The following is a 17,767-nucleotide window of genomic DNA, read 5'->3' as shown; positions in this document are numbered from 1 at the left end:
CTCTCTGGTGCAGTTCCTTTATTAACAGGAAGCAGTGTCATGTTCAAATTCCTCTCCAAAACATATGCAGACTATGTACAGTCTCCAGCCCGGCCCTCCCATTCCTGTGCCATCGGATGCAGGGGCCATGGCTCCTCTCCCTGACATCTCTGGAGGGATGGAAACCCTGTAGGAAACGGGGGTCTGTGATGGCCGTGTACCCCCACTCTAGGCACTAGAGTTGAGGAATTGCGTCTCTCCGGGCAGGGATCCCAGCAAGACGCTCATGTTGCCCACAGCCATGTTGGGTGTCCCAGAGGGCGGTGTCTCAGAGCTGCCCTCCTGGTCTTGGGAAGGGGGAGGACTCAGGCCCTGGGCCTCATCCAGAATAGCCACAAAGTCCAGCTGAGTGTTGTCAAGGTCAAGAGAGTCCAGAGGGTTACACACCTGCCCTTCAGGGGGAGGGTACAAGGCAGGACCTCCTCCCAGCCTGCCCACCTCAGGATGGCCACAGCTGGGGTTGGTGCCCCCCGCCTTGAGGGGCCCATAGCAAGTGGGCAGCGGCGGCAGAAGTCGGGGTGGTGCTGCTGCCCTGTGGGAAGCCCTGTTTGTCCCCACAGCAAAATTTTCAGGGCACGGTGGAGGGGTGGGATAAGATCCCGCCTTGTGATTGGGCAAACTGGGTGCAAAGCCAGGTCCGTATGCAGCCACTGGGGCCTTGGCGGGGCTTGGGCTGACTTGGGAACCCCCCAGAAACTTAGGGCCCTGGTAGGGAGGTTCCTGGACTGGTACTCCCGCCCTGGCCCCACCCTCCCACAGCAGTTCCTGTTGAGACTGGATGTAATCACACATAAGCTGAGCCTTCAGCTGTCCTGTGGAATGAGTCGGGGAATCAAAATCCAGGCCAGGTCTGGGCTCAGAAGGAAGATAGTCAGAGGGGAGCTGGGAATAGGGGCCTGGCTGGGGATACTGAGGAGGAGGGGGCTGGGGGTAGTGGGAGAACAGGGGCTGTGGGCGTGGGGGCCCCTCATTGGGGTGGGCATTGAGGCAGGGTGCCAATCCTGTGGAGTCAGACCCCGCTGGACACCCCTGTTCTGGCTTGACCTGTACTTGTCCATAATGTTCAAGTCGAGGACACTGGCTGTAGGCTCCACCTGGAGCCTTGGGGCCTGGGTAGAGCCCCGGGTGGGAAGGAAATTCACCCCATGTTTCTGGGGCGGGATCAGGATAGACCTGCTGGGGGCAGGGGTTGGGACCGTAGTTGGGGGGTGGACCGGGTCCAAGAGGCAGGGAGCCTGGGCCTCTAGCTCCATAAGGCTCAGCTGCTGCCCCTTCGGGTCCCCCATATGCCAGGGAGTCCGTGGGCGGGAAGTCCATGTAAGGGTTCAGACCACTGCCCATCACGGGGGCCCCAACCTCTGGCTCCTCCCGCAGGCCTCTAGTTTCCATGGCGACATTCTCAGTGATGCTGGGGGGCTGTGGAGAATAGATGGAGGCTGGGAGGTGGGGATCAAAGTTCCTTCCTCCCCCCGCCACAGCAGGCGGGGTATGCACACAGCCCAGGCTCTTGAACCGTTGGACCCTTGCTGGGGCAGGGCGGTCAGCAGCCCGGGCTGGGTCACTGGCCCTTCGGGTGACCCCTGCATTGGGGTTGTATCCTGGGTACTCGACTCGGCTTCTCCAAGGAGGCGCAGGCAGAGTCCCCATGCGATCCAGGCTGGGTGCTGCGGTGGGTGGGGTGCTGCCCCCCTTGCCAGAGGCGTATCTCGCCCGGAGCAGGTAATGCTGGGCAGGCGTGAGGCCTGGCAGGGAGGATGCCCCATTCTCCGGGGGGGAGCCAGGGGGGAAGGGGGAGGCCAGGGAAGAGCGCCGGCTGACAGTGTAGGCAGAGCTGATGCTGCTGGAGCTGCTGCTGCGGCGGTCAAGAGAGACCGGGGGACCCAGGCAGCGGGAAACCGGGGTGCCTGCAAGTGACAGAGAAAGCAGGGTGGTCACGGAACCCCCTAAAGTTCACCCCAGGGACAGGCTCCTGGATCCTGACTGCTCATCTCTGTCTCTTTCTCCCCAGAGCCTCTCCTGCTTTGGGGCAGCAGAGAGTGAGGGCCGCTGTGAACAACTGTACAGGTTGTGCACTGCACAATCTCAGGGAACAGTATGCATGTCACAGACTTTTTAGATAGTACAATGACTTTCTGATAGATAGAAGGAAAGGGTCTCGAGGAAGGGGGACCTCATTTTAATGGTGCAGAGGTGTTCTATGGCAGCCCTGACCGGGGGAGACCTGCTCCTCCCAGCCTCAGGGCAGACCTACACAACAGCCCAGCACCACCTCCCACACCAAGATCTTACCAGTGTGGGCCAAGCTGGGTAGCTTGAGACCCCGGGGCCCTGCTGGACGGAGCTGATGCAGCTGATCCAGCCTGAGGTTCTCAAGGCGGCGAAGCGTGGACAGACCCGTGCCAGCAGGACAAGGCCCCTCGTCCAAGCTGGACAGGTCCTCAGTGCTGCCTCCCGCGTTGCCGGTCATTTCCACGCCACTGTCTGTATTGGCTGCACTGCCTGCTGGGGAGTGGTCACTGCTGCAGGAAGACTGGGCCCCAGGGCTGGGCTGTGGCTTCTGCGGGCAAGACGAGGGCTGAGGGCGGGCCCCTCCCGGTTCCCCACAGCACCCTCAACCTGGCGAGTGACTGCTGGGGGCTAGGGGAGGCGTACAGTCGCAGACAGGGCTGGGCAAGTGCAAAATGCAGAGCTGCGGCCGCGCGGGCTCACGGGTTCACTCTTAGTTCTGTGACCTCGGGCATTTTCTCTACACCTGTTTCCTCATCTGAACACAGAGAGAGCAAATTCCTGTCTCAGGAAGTTGTGAGAAGGACATAAGACTGTACAGGTCCAAGGCTGGGGATAGCATAGGCAGTGTTATTCAAGGAAGAGTTTGGTGAGTGAATGAGATCGTTAAGGACACCCAAGTCCCTGGATTTGGAGTTCTAGAAGGAACAACACTGGGATGAGAGACAAGAAGCCTGGCTACCCAAGAGCGATGTCCAGAGAGCGGCCGGTTGGGTCGGAAAGGACCCAGCAGCACGTCAGCAGGGCAGGCAGCGGAGGTAGGGCAGGGACACCTGGGCTCTCACCATGCCGCCCTCTGGCACTGTCAGTCGACTGTCCTCCCTGATGGGGCCTCCGTCCCGCTCCCTCTTGGGCTCCACCGTGGAAAGGGATGGTGCCCGGGGTAAGGGGCCATCCCCTCGGTGCCGCTTGGTCACATGCGCATCAGGACCGTGCACTGTCTTGACATGTTTCCGGAGCGAGCTGGGATCTGTATAGCGCTTGGTGCAGCCAGGGAGCTTACACACGTACGGCTTCTGTCAGGTGGAGAGTGAAGGCAGAGGCGAAAGGATCAAAGCAGAAGAATGGGGTAAGAGGGTTGGGGGGCCCTTGGGTGGGGCTGAACGATGAGGGGATCGGGGAAGAGGGTTAGAAAGAGGTGAGCCCGGGGCTGGAAGCCTCATACACCCACGGGTTGAAAGGGTTGGGGGCCTCCTCCGGACCGGGTCTATCTTAGGTTAGCCTTTGGCTGGTTGGAGGTAGGAGGAGGGTGCAGGTGGAAATTGTGTCTTCAGAAGGCCCTCTCTGGGTGGATTTTATGGGGAAGGGGGACTCACCTCTGTGGAGCAGGTGCTGTGCTAAGGGGTTCTAGGGGAGGCTCCCTGGAGGTGGCTTCTCAAGTAGGGGATCCCTGAGCTGGGACATTCACCTCATTGGAGTGGGTCCGGTTCTGATGCTTGGCACGGTCACTGGCATTGCTGAAGGCTTTGCTGCAGCCCTCGTGCTCACACATGTATGGCTTCTCACCCGTGTGTGACCGCAGGTGTGTCTTCAGGTTTTCGAGGCGTGAGTATGACTTCCGGCACCCTTCAAACTAGGGACCACAGGGGCATCAAAGGATAGCTCACAGACAAGAGGAGGTGGAGAGGAAAGGGACCCTAAATCTCAAGGGGTATATGCATCAGAGAAGAGAATCCAAGGTGGGAGAGCATTGGGCCTTCCAGAGAATTTCCAAAATTAGAGGGCGAGGGCAGGCAGGTAAGAGCTGGGGGAACAGAAGCCGCTGGAGGCACCGTGACTTCAAGCCCTGGAGACAGCAAAGCCAGAGCAGCTCCCCCTGCAGGCATGATTTTTTTGAAAATGATTGATTGACTCAGGGGCTAGGGTTGTGGCGTAGAGGGTAAAGCTGCAGCCTGCAATGTCAGTATTCCATATGGGCACCAGTTCAAGTCCTGGCTGCTCCACTTCCCATCCAGCTCCTTGCTAATGGCCTGGAAAAGCAGCATAGGATGGCCCAGGTGCTTGAGCTCCTGCCACCCAAGTGGGAGACCTGGAAGAAGCTCCCAGGTCCTGGCTTTGTCCTAACTCAACCCTAGCTGTTGCAGCCATTTAGGGAGTGAACCAGCAGATGGAAGATCTCTCTCTCTCTCTCTCTCTCCTTCTCCCTCTGCTTTTCAAATAAATATATCTTTAAAAAAATAAAATAATTGTTTCACTCCCCAAATGCTTGCAACAGCTAGGGTAGGACCAGGCCAAAGCCAGGAGAGAGGAACTCCATCTGGGTCTCCCATGCAGGTAGTAGGAACCCAGATAGTTGGACCATCTCTTACTGCCTTCCCAGGAGCATTAACAAGAAGCTGGATCAGAAGCAGAATATCTGAGACTTGAACCAGCCCTCTGGAATGAGATGCATTGACTTAACCTGCTGTACACCTGCACCCCAGGTGATTTTCATATTTGTTTATAGAGGAAAGGACCTATGATGGCAAAAGTCTGCCTCAGGCCATACCTTGATTGGGAGCCCTGGTTTAGGAAGGGACCGGGGGCTTGGGAAGTGAGTGCTCACCGTGCACTTGTGTGGCTTCTCGCCCGTGTGTCTGCGCATGTGCACCACCAGCATGTACTGGGCCTTGAAGGGCCTCAGCTCCCTGGAGCAGCCCCCCCAGTGGCACACGAATTCCTTCCGCTCCCCGTGGATGTGCTCGCTGTTGATATGCTGAGGAAGAGGATGCAGAGGTTCTCCTAGGTCTCCCCGTGCCCCCAGGACCCAGAAGAGACCTCCCTCCCCCCACAGCTCCCCCTGGAGGGGAGAAAGGGGCAGTAGGAACATGATATCCTGCGTGTCCTGCCCGTCCTGCAGCTCCCTGAAGCAAAGCGGCAGCTCTGAGCCTCTGCCTGCCCAACCGAGCCCCCAGCCCTGGTCCCTGGCCCTCAGCCACATTCCTCAGTGTCCCCCCAGAATCTCTTGCAGGCTCCAGCCAGCCACTCCTGTTACCCCCTGCGGCTCACGTGCACCAGCTGCTCCTGGGAGTCAAATTCCTGGCTGCAGCCATCCCAGCGGCAGTCAGTCTCATACACGGATTCCGGCTCCGGCTTCTCCTCCCTGTCCGGGTCCTCCCGCCCGTCCAGCATCCCCAGCAGGGGATCCTAGGGCAGCAGAGGCAATCTGAGGGTCACATGGGTGACAGCACTGGTTTGGCTCAGGGTCCCAGAGGTCCAGCCCCACTTCACCTCTTACCTGTGTGCCGGTAGAGTTGGGGCTGGACATGTCCCCTTCCAAGGGCTCCTCTGGGCACTTGCCAACCAGCATGTCCAGCTCCGACTTCAGCTGCCCCCAGGGGGAAGAGGTGAGGGTGGTCAGAGTAACGGCAGGCTGAAGAAAGGGGGAGTTCTGCCCTAGGTGCCCCACCTCAGCAACTGGAACCCTTACATTGGGAAGGGACTTCAGCCTGCACAGGTGAACTGGAGGGCAGAATGTGGGGTCTCATTGGGAGGGTGTAATTGAACCCCAAGGAGTGAGCCTCCAGCAGCCATGCCTCCTCACTCTCTGGAGCTGAATGCTTATATTCCCTGTCCTCCCTTCTTTGCCTTTCTCCTAGAACGCCCTCCACTCCCTCCCCTACCCTGAGCTAAGGGGAAGCAGGTTGCCATATGGGGCCTCTCACCTGGCAAGGGGGGAGGGGTCCCCGGACCTGAGGATGTGGCATCATCCCACTGCGGGTGGAGTCGTGGGGCCCACAGGGCTGGACCCCAAAGGAAGGCGAGGTCCCTTTTTGGTGATTCATCTGAGATGGGAATCCCAGAGAGGGGCTGGGGAGGAGGAGAGAGAAGGCAGTTACTGAAGATGATGCCGAAAAAGCCTCCAGGAGGGTTTCTGGGAGACTTAGTATGAGATGCGCTTGAGGCAGTGCAGGGAGGGTTGCAATGCCTTTGAAATGGCAAAGATTCAGTAGGGTCACGTGGCTTGGAGGGCTAGGGCTTTGCATGGGCTTTGGTAGGGCTTTAGGGCCCTCTTAGTCTGGGGCTGCCTGCACCTCATGGTGCCAATGGAGAGATGGCCATAGGAGCCTCCAGGGGATGTGCAGCGAGAGTTGATGAAAGCCACGAGGGAGCTGGGCGAGGTGCGGATAACGGTCTGCAGGTCCAGGCTGGCGTCCGACAGAGGTGAGATAGACAGTGCCCGCTTCTTGGTCAACTTGACTGCACTCCGGGGAGGAGGGAAGAGTGGGCCTGGGGCAGGAGACAGGGGACATAGAAATGTTGAAGAAGGGGGTGGCATTGTGGTGTAGCGGGTTAAACCGATGCCTGCAACACCAGCATCCCATAGGGCCGCTGGTTCAAGTCGCAGCTGCTCCACTTCCCATTCGGCTCCCTGCTAATGCGCCTGGGAAAGCAGTGGAGTCAGGGGTGGGCATTTGGCCCAGCAGTTAAGCCACCGCTTGGGATACTGGGATCCCTTGTCAGAACACCTGGATTTGAGTCCTGCCTGTCTCAGTTTTGCTCCCTACTCCAGCTTCCTGCTAATGTGCACCCTGGACAGCAGTGGTAGTTGGGCCTCTGCACCCACGAAGGAAACTGAGGAAGCTCCTGGCTCCTGGCTTCAGCCTGGCACAGCCCTGGCCATTGCAGCCATTTGGAGGGGTGAACCAGTAGATGAAAGACCTCTGTCTTTTTTATTTATTTATTTATTTATTTTTTGACAGGCAGAGTGGACAGTGAGAGAGAGAGACAGAGAGAAAGGTCTCGCTTTTTGCTGTTGGTTCACCCTCCAACGGCCGCTGCGGCCGGCGCACCGCGCTGATCCGATGGCAGGAGCCAGGTACTTCTCCTGGTCTCCCATGGGGTGCAGGGCCCAAGTACTTGGGCCATCCTCCACTGCACTCCCTGGCCACAGCAGAGAGCTGGCCTGGAAGAGGGGCAACCGGGACAGAATCTGGTGCCCTGACCGGGACTAGAACCCTGTGTGCTGGTGCCGCAAGGCGGAGGATTAGCCTAGTGAGCCACGGCGCCGGCCAGACCTCTGTCTTTTAACTCTACCTTTCAATAAATAAATTAAAAAAATCATAAAAAAAAAAAAAAAGAAATGGTGATGAAGCAAATCTCCTTGAACTCAACCTGTAGGTCCTGATTCAAAGCAAACAAAAGATACTTGAGGGCTGGGCATTTGGTGCAGGGGTTAAGATGACCACGTCCCGCATCAGAGTGCCTGGGTGCGAAAGCTGGCTCCACTGCTGACTCCAGCTCCAGCTAGTGCACGCTCTAGGAAGCGGCTGTGATAGCTCAAGTGACTGGGTTCCTGCCACTCACATGGGAGACCTGGATGGAGTTCCTAGTGCCTGGCTTTGGCCTGGCCCAGCCCCAGCTGTTGTTAGTATCTGGGCTATGAACCAGAAAATGGGGACTCACTGTCTGTTGCTTCTCTAATAATAATAATAATAATAAGCAACTTTGCTTGTCCTGCTGATCGCATCTGTGGCCTGTTGATGATGCCTTGAGCCCTCACATCTCTGGACATCTCCTGCTTCTAGTTAGATGCTCTGCCCACCCACTTTCTCCTTCAGAACAAGTCCCAGAGGGGCAGAGAGGAAAGACGTGCCTGAGGCCTCACCCTCGGTGCAGTTGCTGGTCTCTCTGGCTGGCCCATAACTGTGGGGGCCAGACATGAGGTTGGCTTGGTGGCAGAAGGGCAGACCAGACAGTCCTAGAAAAGACAGATGGCTGGAATGGGGGCGTGGGAGTGGATGACATGTAAGGCCTCACCTTGAAACTCCAGGCAAGACCTGATCCCAAATGCCAAGCCCGTAGGACATGGAGCCTCAAAGCCGCTTACAGATGGGAAATGCATAGGTGCACTGACCTTCTGCCCCCATGCTGGGGGGGCCCTGGCTGGGGAGGGGCCGGAGACAGCAGGGTTCACCATAGCTACTGACTGGCGGTGGGGTCATCGAGTTGAACATGGTGGAGGAGGCAGGGACACTGCAGAAGGGAAAGGTAGAACCTCAGGTTATGAAGGTGGAGGGAATTAGCGAAGGTCCCTTCATGATCCCAGGCACAGGACCCTGGGCAGGGCTGTCTGTTCCCCCAGGCCCTCGAAGGCGTCTTCCCTGGAAACCAGGTTGAAAAGAGCACCGCTCGGGGTGGGCATTTGGCCAACAGTGAAGCCCCTACTTGGGCAGTCCAGATCCCATGTCAGAGCACCTGGATTTGGGTCCTGCCTGTCCCAGCTCTGCCCCCATTCCACTTCCTGTTAATGTACACCCTGGAGGGCTGCAGTAGTTGGGCCCTTGCCACCCACATGGGAGAAGTGGATGGAGTTCTCAGCTTCTGCCATTGGCTTGGCCCAGTTCCAGTTTTGCCAGCATTTGGAGAGTGAACCAGCAGATGGAAGCTCTGTGTGTGTGTGTGTGTGTGTGTCTGTGAAATAAATAAATAACAAACATATAAGCATCCTCCTGCCAGGGCCAGGGTTAGGGTGAATGCCCCAAGGGATAAAGGCCTTCTTGCAGTCTTGGAGATCTTTTTGGTAACTGGGTCTGAGCGTTAACCCCCATAAGTGTGTATGTGTGGTTAGGGGGTGTTATGGACTAATCGTGCCTGTTCGAGCTCCAGGTGATTTTCATGCTGTGGGCCCTCTGCTTCTTGCTCTGACAGGGAGCCAGCTTTGAAGGCTGGGCTGCGGGCACTTAGGGAGGGTCTGACCTAAGCCCCAGGAGGCTCGCCTCCTTTCCTTCACTGGCCCCCACGCACGGACAGCCTACAGTCTCCCCAGTATCCAGCAGGAGGAGCCCTCGCCACAGTCCAGACAGGCCGGCGGGGTCAGGAGCGAGCACTGAAGAGCTAGGGCTCTCTTAGGTGGAGAACTGTGAGTAGGAGTAGGTCAGGCTTCTGGGGGAGCCTCCCGGGGCTGGTAGGTATGCAGGACAGAAGCTGACATTGTCCTGCCGTGGTTTGGATCTGGGCCCACTTAGCCTTTCGGTGTCTGGTTTTTGGGGAACAGGAAAAGAACTCTGAGGGAAGGCATTAAGGAGAATGAAAAACAAACTCATCAGCCACTCGAAAGTAGTGAGGAAGAAGCGGGTGCTGCTGTCTGCTTTTCTCCTCAAACTCCGGTTCATACTCCACCCCGGGTTTTCCGGGATTCCGGGAGCGAGGGTGGGGCGGGGCGGGGCGGGGCGGGGTGGAGAGCCACCAGGAGCGGGCCGGCCGGCGCGGTGGGTGATCCCGGGATGCTGGGATTTAGGGTGAGGGAGGGGTAACACGGGGAGCGGAACTCGGACCCCAAGACCCGGCCCGAGCCCCGCAACCAGGGCCGTACCCTTCCTAACTCCTCCTCCTTCAGCCGACCCCCGGATCCCGCACCGGGGACCTCCCAACTCGACCTTGGCACTCAAGTTGGAGGCGGGGGGCACAGCTGGCTGGCAGCTGGGTGGGGGGGCCCGTCTCCCGCCTCCTTCCTCTATGACTCACCCAGGGAAAGGAGGCGGACTCGTCAAGGAACCCCCCCCAACGCCAACGAGACTCCCCAAAACGTGCCCACGCGGTGGTCCTCCTGCCTCAGCGCCTAGCCGCCAGGCAGGCGCAATTGGAAACGGGGCGACATCCCTCCCCGCCCACGCGTGCCGCGGCCCACCCACGTCTCCCCTTCGCACTAGTGGAAGCACAAGGTCGCCGCCCGCTTTCCCAGCTCCGGGACACTTGGGAGTGGGTGAGGGTGCGGGGTGGGGTGGGGTGGGGTGGGGTGGGGATCTCCCCGGATCCCGCGCCGGAGCCCGGCTTGCCAGAGTGCCCCCTCGTACCCCCGCTCCCCAACTCCCAGGAGCCGGCCCCGCCCCCTTCCCCGGTCCCGCCTTCCCCGCCCCCGTGCCTCCTCGGCCCACCCAAGTCGCCGCCGCAGGCTCTGGCTGCAGACGGCTCCGCTTCCCCCGCCCGCCCCGGGAGCCCAGTCGAGCGAGCCGTACAGTGTGTGTGTGTGGGGGGGGGGGATGAGGGGCGGGACACATTCTTCCCTCCTCCTCCTCTCCGTGCATCCCGAAAGCAGGCAGCGGCGCCCTGGGGAGCACTTTTGGAGAGTGGGGATCCCCGTGGTGGGGTGGCAAAGCAAGAGAATCCTTAGAGTATAGGGAGGGGAAAGAGTGGGAGTAAATAAAACAAGGTGTGTGTGTGTGTGTGTGTGTGTGTGTGTGAACACCTCGGGTTCCCGGCAGCCCAAGGGTTAACCCTTTCGGACCCCCGGGAACCCCCTAGTGACGTCAAGGGCGGGGTCTGCGCGTCGGGCGGGGATGCCGGGGAGATAATGAGGGGGGGTCTCGGGACCCCGCCCCCCTAGGGAAAACCACCCTGACGCCGGCCTTCGCGTCTCCCCGGGAAACGGCCAGGTCTTCGCCCTCCACTGGAACTTTCGGGCCTATGCTAGGAAGACCCTAGCTCGCCAGCCCCCTAAAACCCTCAGTCCTCCGCCACTACGGGGTCCCCTTTCTCTAATCCTGCCCCCAAAGCTGGCTACCCAGGGTTGATTGTTTCGGGGTCAAGGGGCCTGAAAGAGGCTTCAGAGCGGGGAGCCAGGGCAGGCAGGGTGGTCTGAGCCAGAGGAGGGGCTTGGGTTCGCAGCTCCCGTTTGGGCGGGGGGCCAAGCGGGATATATAGGCTGGCAGTGGCCGGTGGTCCCGCCCAGCCCCAGTAGGGGTCTCCCGGCGGCTGGCTTCAGCTGCCCCGGTGGTCCAGAGGTCAGAGGGTCAAGAAAAGGTCTCCCCAGCTCCTCTTAAGCGGCCTGCCCCATAGCCCTAGAGGCTCGGGAGCCCAAAATTCTTTGGGGTCTTTCTAAGGCCTAGTTAGACCTTGGGCAGCCCCGCCAGCTCCCGGCCTAGTCCGGAAGACACTCGCGTCCCGCATCTGCAGGCACATCGGTCACAGCAGGTCGGGGGCTCAGGCCCAGCAGGCTCCCCGTGGTTCTGCTGCCTCACACACACCTAAGCCCACCCCACCTGGAGCGCCCTCCTTTGGGGTGCCCCGACGTCCTCATGCCTGGCACTCAAGATGCTACCTGGAGTTCCCGCTCCACCCCGCAGACCCCAGGACAGCCACCCCTCCAGCCTCAAGAAAGTGAGATGTTTCTAACACAGGGGAGTGGCGGAGACAAAGAGACCCACGGTTGCCCGAGACAGAGACACGCAGACTGTCAGAAGAAAAAAAGAAGGGAATGAAGAGATACAAACGGGAAAAAAAAATTCCCTCAGACTTCCTAACAACTCACCCCGGGCTCGCCCACCCCCATTCTGCCCCTGCACCCCAGGTCTCCCTCCAGGCCGGGGTGAACCCCTCGGAAGCAGAGCATCCCCCTCCCCCACCGCTCCCAGGTGGTCCCCCGCCCGCCCCCCTTCTCACCTCCGTCTGGGCGCTGGACTCGGGATGCGCGGTCCAGGGCAGGAGTCTGGGCTGGGGGGTGTGCGGTGGGGAGGGGGGGCGGACAGGGCCACGGCAGCGCAGCCTCGGTGCCACCCCCACCCCCCAACCTGGCCCCCCAGCCCTCCCGCCGGCCCAGCCAGCCGGGCCGCGAGCCGGGACCACCCGCGAGAAGCGCAAACTTTTTTTTTTCCCTTTTGCAAAAACTTTTCCTCGCTCTAGCCGCTGGCGCGCCGCCTCTCTTCCCGCTCGCCCCTCGCCTCCCTCCTATCTCCCTCCCTCCTGCCGTTCTGGAGGGTGAGGCGGGGTGGCTAGGAGCGAGAGAGGGGGTGCCGGGCTTATTGCACCCCCAGGACCCCCAGGATCCTCCCCCTCCCTTGAGGGACCCTATACTGCCTCCCCCCCCCCCGAACACGCTGCTGGTGGTGGGCGGAAAATCCCGGTCTGGATCTGCGGATCGGCTGTCCACGAAGAGGTCCTGAGCCAGAGCCAGAAAGACCGAGGGAAATATTGCGAGGCGGGGGCAAAAGAGAGAAGTTCATCTGGCAAAGATCATGTTCGAGGCAGGGTCGTCCACACTGACGGATGCGAACTGAGTATCCCGCCACCCTGTGGTTTATCTGCAGGTCTAATCCTCTGGGAGAGTTGGGGTTGGGGCAAACCGAGCTGAGGAGCTTGGTGGGGGGCTCTGGAGAAAGTTTCGGGGTCTACGGAGTAGAAAGGAGAGGAGAAGCGGCCGAGGCTCTGCGTGCGAGGTGCGCCTCCACAGTGTCGCTAAGGAGCCGTGGGTCTGCAGCACCTTTCCCAGGAAACGCCCTCTCCACCTCGAACCTCTGCAGGCTGCGGCCACCTCCGCACCTCTCTGCCGCCCGCGCTCTTTACGCTCTCCAAGGCTTCCTGCTCCCTCTGCTGGCCCTGCTTGCACATGACACCCTCTCTGCGTTTGGAGGCGGAGGAGACCGGGAGGACCCACGGAGCTCGCGCCCAGACAGCTGCCTCCCCCAAAGCCCAGTTAGGAGCCCAGAGAAGCGGCGGGGCCCAGCGGCAGAGGCTGCTGGCGCCCTGCGGGAGTGCCCCCCTGACGGAGGAGTGCCCTGTCCCTCTGGGTTTGTGTTGCCGTGGTGACCGGATGGCGGGGAGGGGGCAGCTATTTCGTCCTGGGGAAGAGGAAGACTCCCTTCCCGGTTCTGTGACCTCCCTGGCAGACCTGGCACACCTTAGCTCTGCGTCCAGGAGCCATCTACTTGGACTGAGAGTGAGGGCCTGTTAACAGTCGGGTTGGGGGGTCCAGGGAGGGGAAGACCAGGCGAAGCAAGGGGAGGTCTGGGCCCCACAGGAGTCACTGGGGGTGGGGGAGGTCCCGTGCAGCCTGCCTCCCGCACAGTGTCACCCAGAGGGTCGAGGGCCTGCCCAGCTCGCTCAGGCCGCACCAATGGTCACCGGGAAGAGACTCCAGTCTTGCTCCTGTCCCAGCCGGGTGTCCTTTCTCCTAGGACTCATTTATCAGCTTGTTTCAGGGGCAGAGACAGAGACCCAGAGCTCCTAACCTTTGTTGTTGATTCATTCCCAAAATGCAAGCTGGGAACGCAATCCAAGTCTCTCACTGGGGACTTGAACCCAGGGACTTAGATATAGGATGTGAACTTTTTTTTTCTTCTTTGCTTTTCATTGCTTTATTTATTTGAAAGGCAGAGTTACAGAGAGAGAGAGAGGGAGAGGGAGAGGGAGAGGAAGAGAGCGAGATCTTCCATCCTCTGGTTCAATCCCCAAATGGCTGCAATGGCCAGAGCTGGACTGATCCGAAGCCAGGAGCTAAGAGCTTCTTCCCGGTCTCCCACCCGGGTACAAGGGCCCAAGCACTCGGGTCATCTTCCACTGCTTTCCCGGACCATTAGCAGAGAACTGAATCAGAAGAGGAGTAGCCAAGACACAAACCAGTGCCCATATCAGATGTTGGCATTGCAGGAGGCAGCTTTGACCTGCCATGCCATGGCACTGGCCCCAATATTTTTTTTCAAGATTTATTTATTTGAAAGACAGAGGTACGGGGTGGGGGAGAAAGAGGGAGAGAGAGAGAGAGAGAAAGAGAGAGAGAGAGAGAGAGAGAGAGAGAGAGAGAGAGAGTTCTTCCATCCATTGGTTTACTCCCAAAATGACTGAAACAGTGGGGTCTGGGCCAGGTCAAAGACAGGAGTTGAAACTCCATCGTGGGTAACAGAGACCCAAGCACTTGGGCCATCTTCCACTGCTTTCCCAGTCACATTAGCAGGGATCTGGATTGGAAGCAGAGCAGCCAGGACTCAATCAGGACTCATGGGTAATGACTTAACCAGCTACTCCACAGCGCCCGCTGCGAGGGTTGTGGTTATCTTAACTGCAGAGATGAACATCCACGGGTCCAGAGGAGCTGATTTATTTATTCATTTTTAAAGATTTATGTATTTATTTATTTGAAAGACAGTTACAGAGAGAGAGAGAGAGAGAGATCTTCCATCCACTGGTTCACTCACCAAATGGCTACAACAACCAGGGCTGGATCAAGCGGAAGCCAGGAGCCTGGAACTCCATTCGGGTCTCCCATGTGGGTGGCAGGGGCCCAAGCAGGTGGACCATCTTCTGCTGCTTTCCCAAGCACGTTAGTGGGGAGCTGGATGGGAAGCAGTAGCATAATCCACTATGCCATGATGCTGACACCCCAAGAGGCTGTCTTAGAGCACCCCATTTTCTTCTCTCCACCCAGTTCTGTAGGTCAGCAATTTTGTTTTCAAGATCTCTACATGCCCTTAGAAAGTATTGAGCTTTGGTTTGTGATTTATATCTATCAATTCACCATATTAGACATTAAAATGTAAAAAACCTGTGACATAAGAATGCACAAGCACACATTCCGTTAACAATGATGTCAGAGCAGCCTGTGTTGTGGCACAGTAGTTTAACCCTCTGCCTGTGACACCAGCATCCCATACGGGCACCTGTTTGAGTCCTGGCTGCTTCTCTTCCAATCCAGCTCCCTGCTAATGAGCCTGGGAAGGCAGTAGAAGATGGCTCAAGTGCTTGGGCCCCTGCACCCACGTCAGAGACCTGGATGAGGCTCCTGGCTCCTGGCTTTTACCTGGCCCAGCCCTGGCTGTTGCAGCCATTTTGGGGAGTGAACCAACAGATAGAAGATCTCTCTCTCTCTCTCTCTCTCTGTAACTATGCCTTTCAAATAAATAAATAAATCTTTGAAACAACAACAAAAGTACAGTGTCAGAAAGATGATGTAACCACACATCGCACAGGCTCCGCACAACTCCACTGTACAATTGCGAGGTAATGAAAATAGAAACGGCGGCTGACGTGTTCTTAGGAAGATAAGTTGACCTGGTGGACACCCTGAAGTGGGTCACCCCCGGAAGGGCCACCCCACCCTTCATCACAGCTCATACTTGTTGCGTTGCTTTCTCATTTTTATTAAGAAAGTAGAAATGTCTGTCTCTGGGGAGAGACCTGTGCTCCAGGGCAAAACCAGATAGCTTCTCAGACTTCGCCCATTTCAGGGCGGCTCCTGCACCCCCTGCCCGGAGCATTTCTGCGTCCCTTCCCTTGGCCAGCCTGTCTGCCCTGCCCCTCGTCCCCTGCGCCCTCTGCTTCCGCCCTCTCCCATCAGAGGACTAACCCTTTTGGGCAGAGTCAAGCAGTTTTTCTCTGCCTTCTCCTTCCCCCCACCCCACCCCTTCCTAGCCCCTGCCCCCTCCTCCCAGGGCTTAGGATAGGAAATCCTGCTGCACGACCCTTTCCCCTTCTCCCCACACACCCACCAGCCTGGCCTGAGGCTGGAACGAGAAAGTGCCCATCTGGGTTCCTTGGGGCGACACAGGCGGCCTGTTGGGAGGCGGAGAGGATCAGGAATCTTATGACTTCACTGATGGACCGCAGGTGGCTTCGCCTGGGAGCCCCCGACTTGATGTCTTCCTGCCATTGCCCAGGTCTTCTCGCTAGCTGCAGCCACAAGCCTCCACCACCATATCTGGCACATCTGTCTTGACCACATTGCTCTTATGGTCGAGGTAGAGCAGAGAAAGGGACCTTCGGGCAGTGGGGACACAGCAGGAAGTACCTGCAGGCCAAGGATTATTGGCCTTGAGAAGACTGAAGACGGCCGAATGGAAGGAAGCAGCAATGCCCGGGCTGCCAGCCAGGTGGAGTGGGCACTGCCCACTGCAGTAATTCAGGTGGTACCCCTCAGGCTGCAGGATCCAGTCCCGCCATCCCAGTTCCTGGAAGTCCACATAGTGGTCTCGTCTACAACATAAGGGAGTCTCAGGCTCACAGGTGGGAGTCCTCCTCCTGGCTCGGCCTGCTCCAGGCTCATTGGCCCGCATCTTAAGCTCCAGGAAGGGCCGCTGGTGTCCCGCCATGTCCAGGAGCCGCTGCCTCGGTGGTCCAGCGGCTGTTCTGTTGCCTTTCAAGGGTCTGCAGTCCAGCTGGAGTTTCAGGACGCCAGATCTTTCACCCCTCAAGCCACTAGGGGGCAGAGTCAGGGCTTGCCAGCCCGGGAGACTCAATTGGTGCTCACCCAGGAGGGTGCGGGATCCTCGGTGCCTCCTCCTTGGGCTCCATCGGAAAATCTTCAAGTTAAGAGTGCCAGGAGAGGTGGGGAACACGTGCAGCCAGAGGCGGGCACGGTACAGGTGGTGGGACCGAGGCGTGGGCAGGTGGAAGGTGAGCATGGAGCTGCATGCTGCAGGGGAGGAGTCTGTCCGAAAGGCAGAGAAGGAAAAGAAATGTGAGCAGAGATAAGCTCTAAGCCGGAGGCTCTCCAGGCCCTGCGTGCTGCCCTCCCTCCCTCCCACCCACCTTTAGAAAAAGCCGGGACTGCCTTGCGTCCTCGGCAACCAATCCCCGTCCCAAGTCCTCCTTCTCCTGCCACACCCCACTCCCCTTCTCTCTTCTTTTGCCTGTCTTGGGCTCCCTCACCTACCTGTGACAGTAGCAAAGCTGACAATTTCTTCCCCGTTCCCTGGAGCCACGCTCCCAGGCTGGAGCCTTCGGAGGGCTGTGGTCAGCGCTGCCGGGGGTGGAGGATGTGTTATTCTTGGCCGGCTGGTCAGGTGCAGCCCCTCCAGAATTTGCTGCTTGGCCAGCTCCAGGACCACAGCTCGTTCTGCCTGGGGTGCCAGGGTTGGGCCCCCACAGGCGGGGCACTCCGATCCTGCCCTTCGTGCCCACCCCAGTGTCCACAGCAGAACCAGGCAGAGCTGGACATCCGGGAGCCCCATGCTCCTGGTGGGTGGCCCCAGGTCAGGAGCCTTGGGTGGATGTTGTTCTGTCTGTTGAGTCTGATGTCGTGTGGCAGCAGGCACAAGGGCCACACCTATCCTTGGCCAAGGGCAGGGCCACCTGTCTTCTATTGCCTGGGACTGAGAAAAGCTGGAAGTGGGCGGCCTGATGGGGAGCTATGGTCAACCCTCACAGTTTGTGTCTGGCAACTGAGCCAGGGCCTCTTTAGACCAGCTGCCTGGGGCTCCCTTACCTAGTGGTCAGCCTGCAGATCTGGCCTCTGAGCCCGGGGATTGGCCAGCTGGGCTGCCCATCAGGCCCCTGCAGGGGTGGAGGTCTCCCCTCCCCAGAGCTCGGGTTTCACCATCCCGCCTGGTGACTGAGCTTGAGTAGGGGTATGGGGGTGGGGGGCAGTGTGGACATGCATGATGCAAGAAAGAGGATGATTTCACATGCTCAGTTCCCAAGGTCTGGGACACAGAGGAGGGAAGCTCATGCGCCAGGCAGGGAAGGGCAGTACCGCTCGGATCTCCATGGTCTCCAGCGTGCCCAGCCGCCACCACTGCAGCAGGTGCCAGGAGGTGGCAGTGGGTCCCGGTGCTTATCTCTCTGGGGTCCCTGGAACAGGAGAATTCTGGTCTCTGTTTCTAGCCCTGGAACTGGGGCAGAGGTGAGGGGTTTGTGGAGGTTAAGAGAACGGAGTTCTCTTGCTTTGGCCTAGGTGGCAGTGCCACGGGGCACGGAAGTCACACCCTGACCCTGCCTGTGCTGGCTGCCCAGAGTCCAGTTGGACTGGAGCAAG

The 17,767-nt window shown here is 59.0% G+C and overlaps 2 protein-coding genes across 2 annotated transcripts; both read right to left on the bottom strand.

Moving 5' to 3' along the window:
• Nucleotides 1-3: 3 nt before the first annotated feature.
• On the bottom strand, nucleotides 4-12,065 carry GLI1 (GLI family zinc finger 1). Its single transcript, XM_017350480.4, has 12 exons — nucleotides 11,686-12,065; nucleotides 8,162-8,280; nucleotides 7,913-8,005; nucleotides 6,339-6,534; nucleotides 5,970-6,114; nucleotides 5,543-5,632; nucleotides 5,314-5,451; nucleotides 4,871-5,020; nucleotides 3,734-3,898; nucleotides 3,111-3,341; nucleotides 2,329-2,596; nucleotides 4-1,943 (listed from the first exon to the last, which is right to left on the bottom strand). Exons 2-12 carry the CDS (start codon nucleotides 8,259-8,261, stop codon nucleotides 208-210), a joined length of 3,312 nt encoding a protein of 1,103 aa, XP_017205969.1. The 5' UTR covers nucleotides 8,262-8,280; nucleotides 11,686-12,065; the 3' UTR covers nucleotides 4-207.
• Nucleotides 12,066-15,139: 3,074 nt separating this feature from the next.
• INHBE (inhibin subunit beta E) lies at nucleotides 15,140-17,190 on the bottom strand. The gene is made up of 2 exons (XM_002720909.6): nucleotides 16,667-17,190; nucleotides 15,140-16,441 (listed from the first exon to the last, which is right to left on the bottom strand). Exons 1-2 carry the CDS (start codon nucleotides 16,962-16,964, stop codon nucleotides 15,681-15,683), a joined length of 1,059 nt encoding a protein of 352 aa, XP_002720955.3. The 5' UTR covers nucleotides 16,965-17,190; the 3' UTR covers nucleotides 15,140-15,680.
• Between the last annotated feature and the right edge of the window lie 577 nt (nucleotides 17,191-17,767).

Source organism: Oryctolagus cuniculus, chromosome 11 (genome assembly GCF_051225735.1).
Source record: "Oryctolagus cuniculus isolate XC-2025 breed Fujian yellow rabbit chromosome 11, ASM5122573v1, whole genome shotgun sequence".
In the NCBI taxonomy this organism is placed as follows: Eukaryota; Metazoa; Chordata; class Mammalia; order Lagomorpha; family Leporidae; genus Oryctolagus; species Oryctolagus cuniculus.
This window is presented reverse-complemented; position numbering and strand designations above follow the sequence as displayed.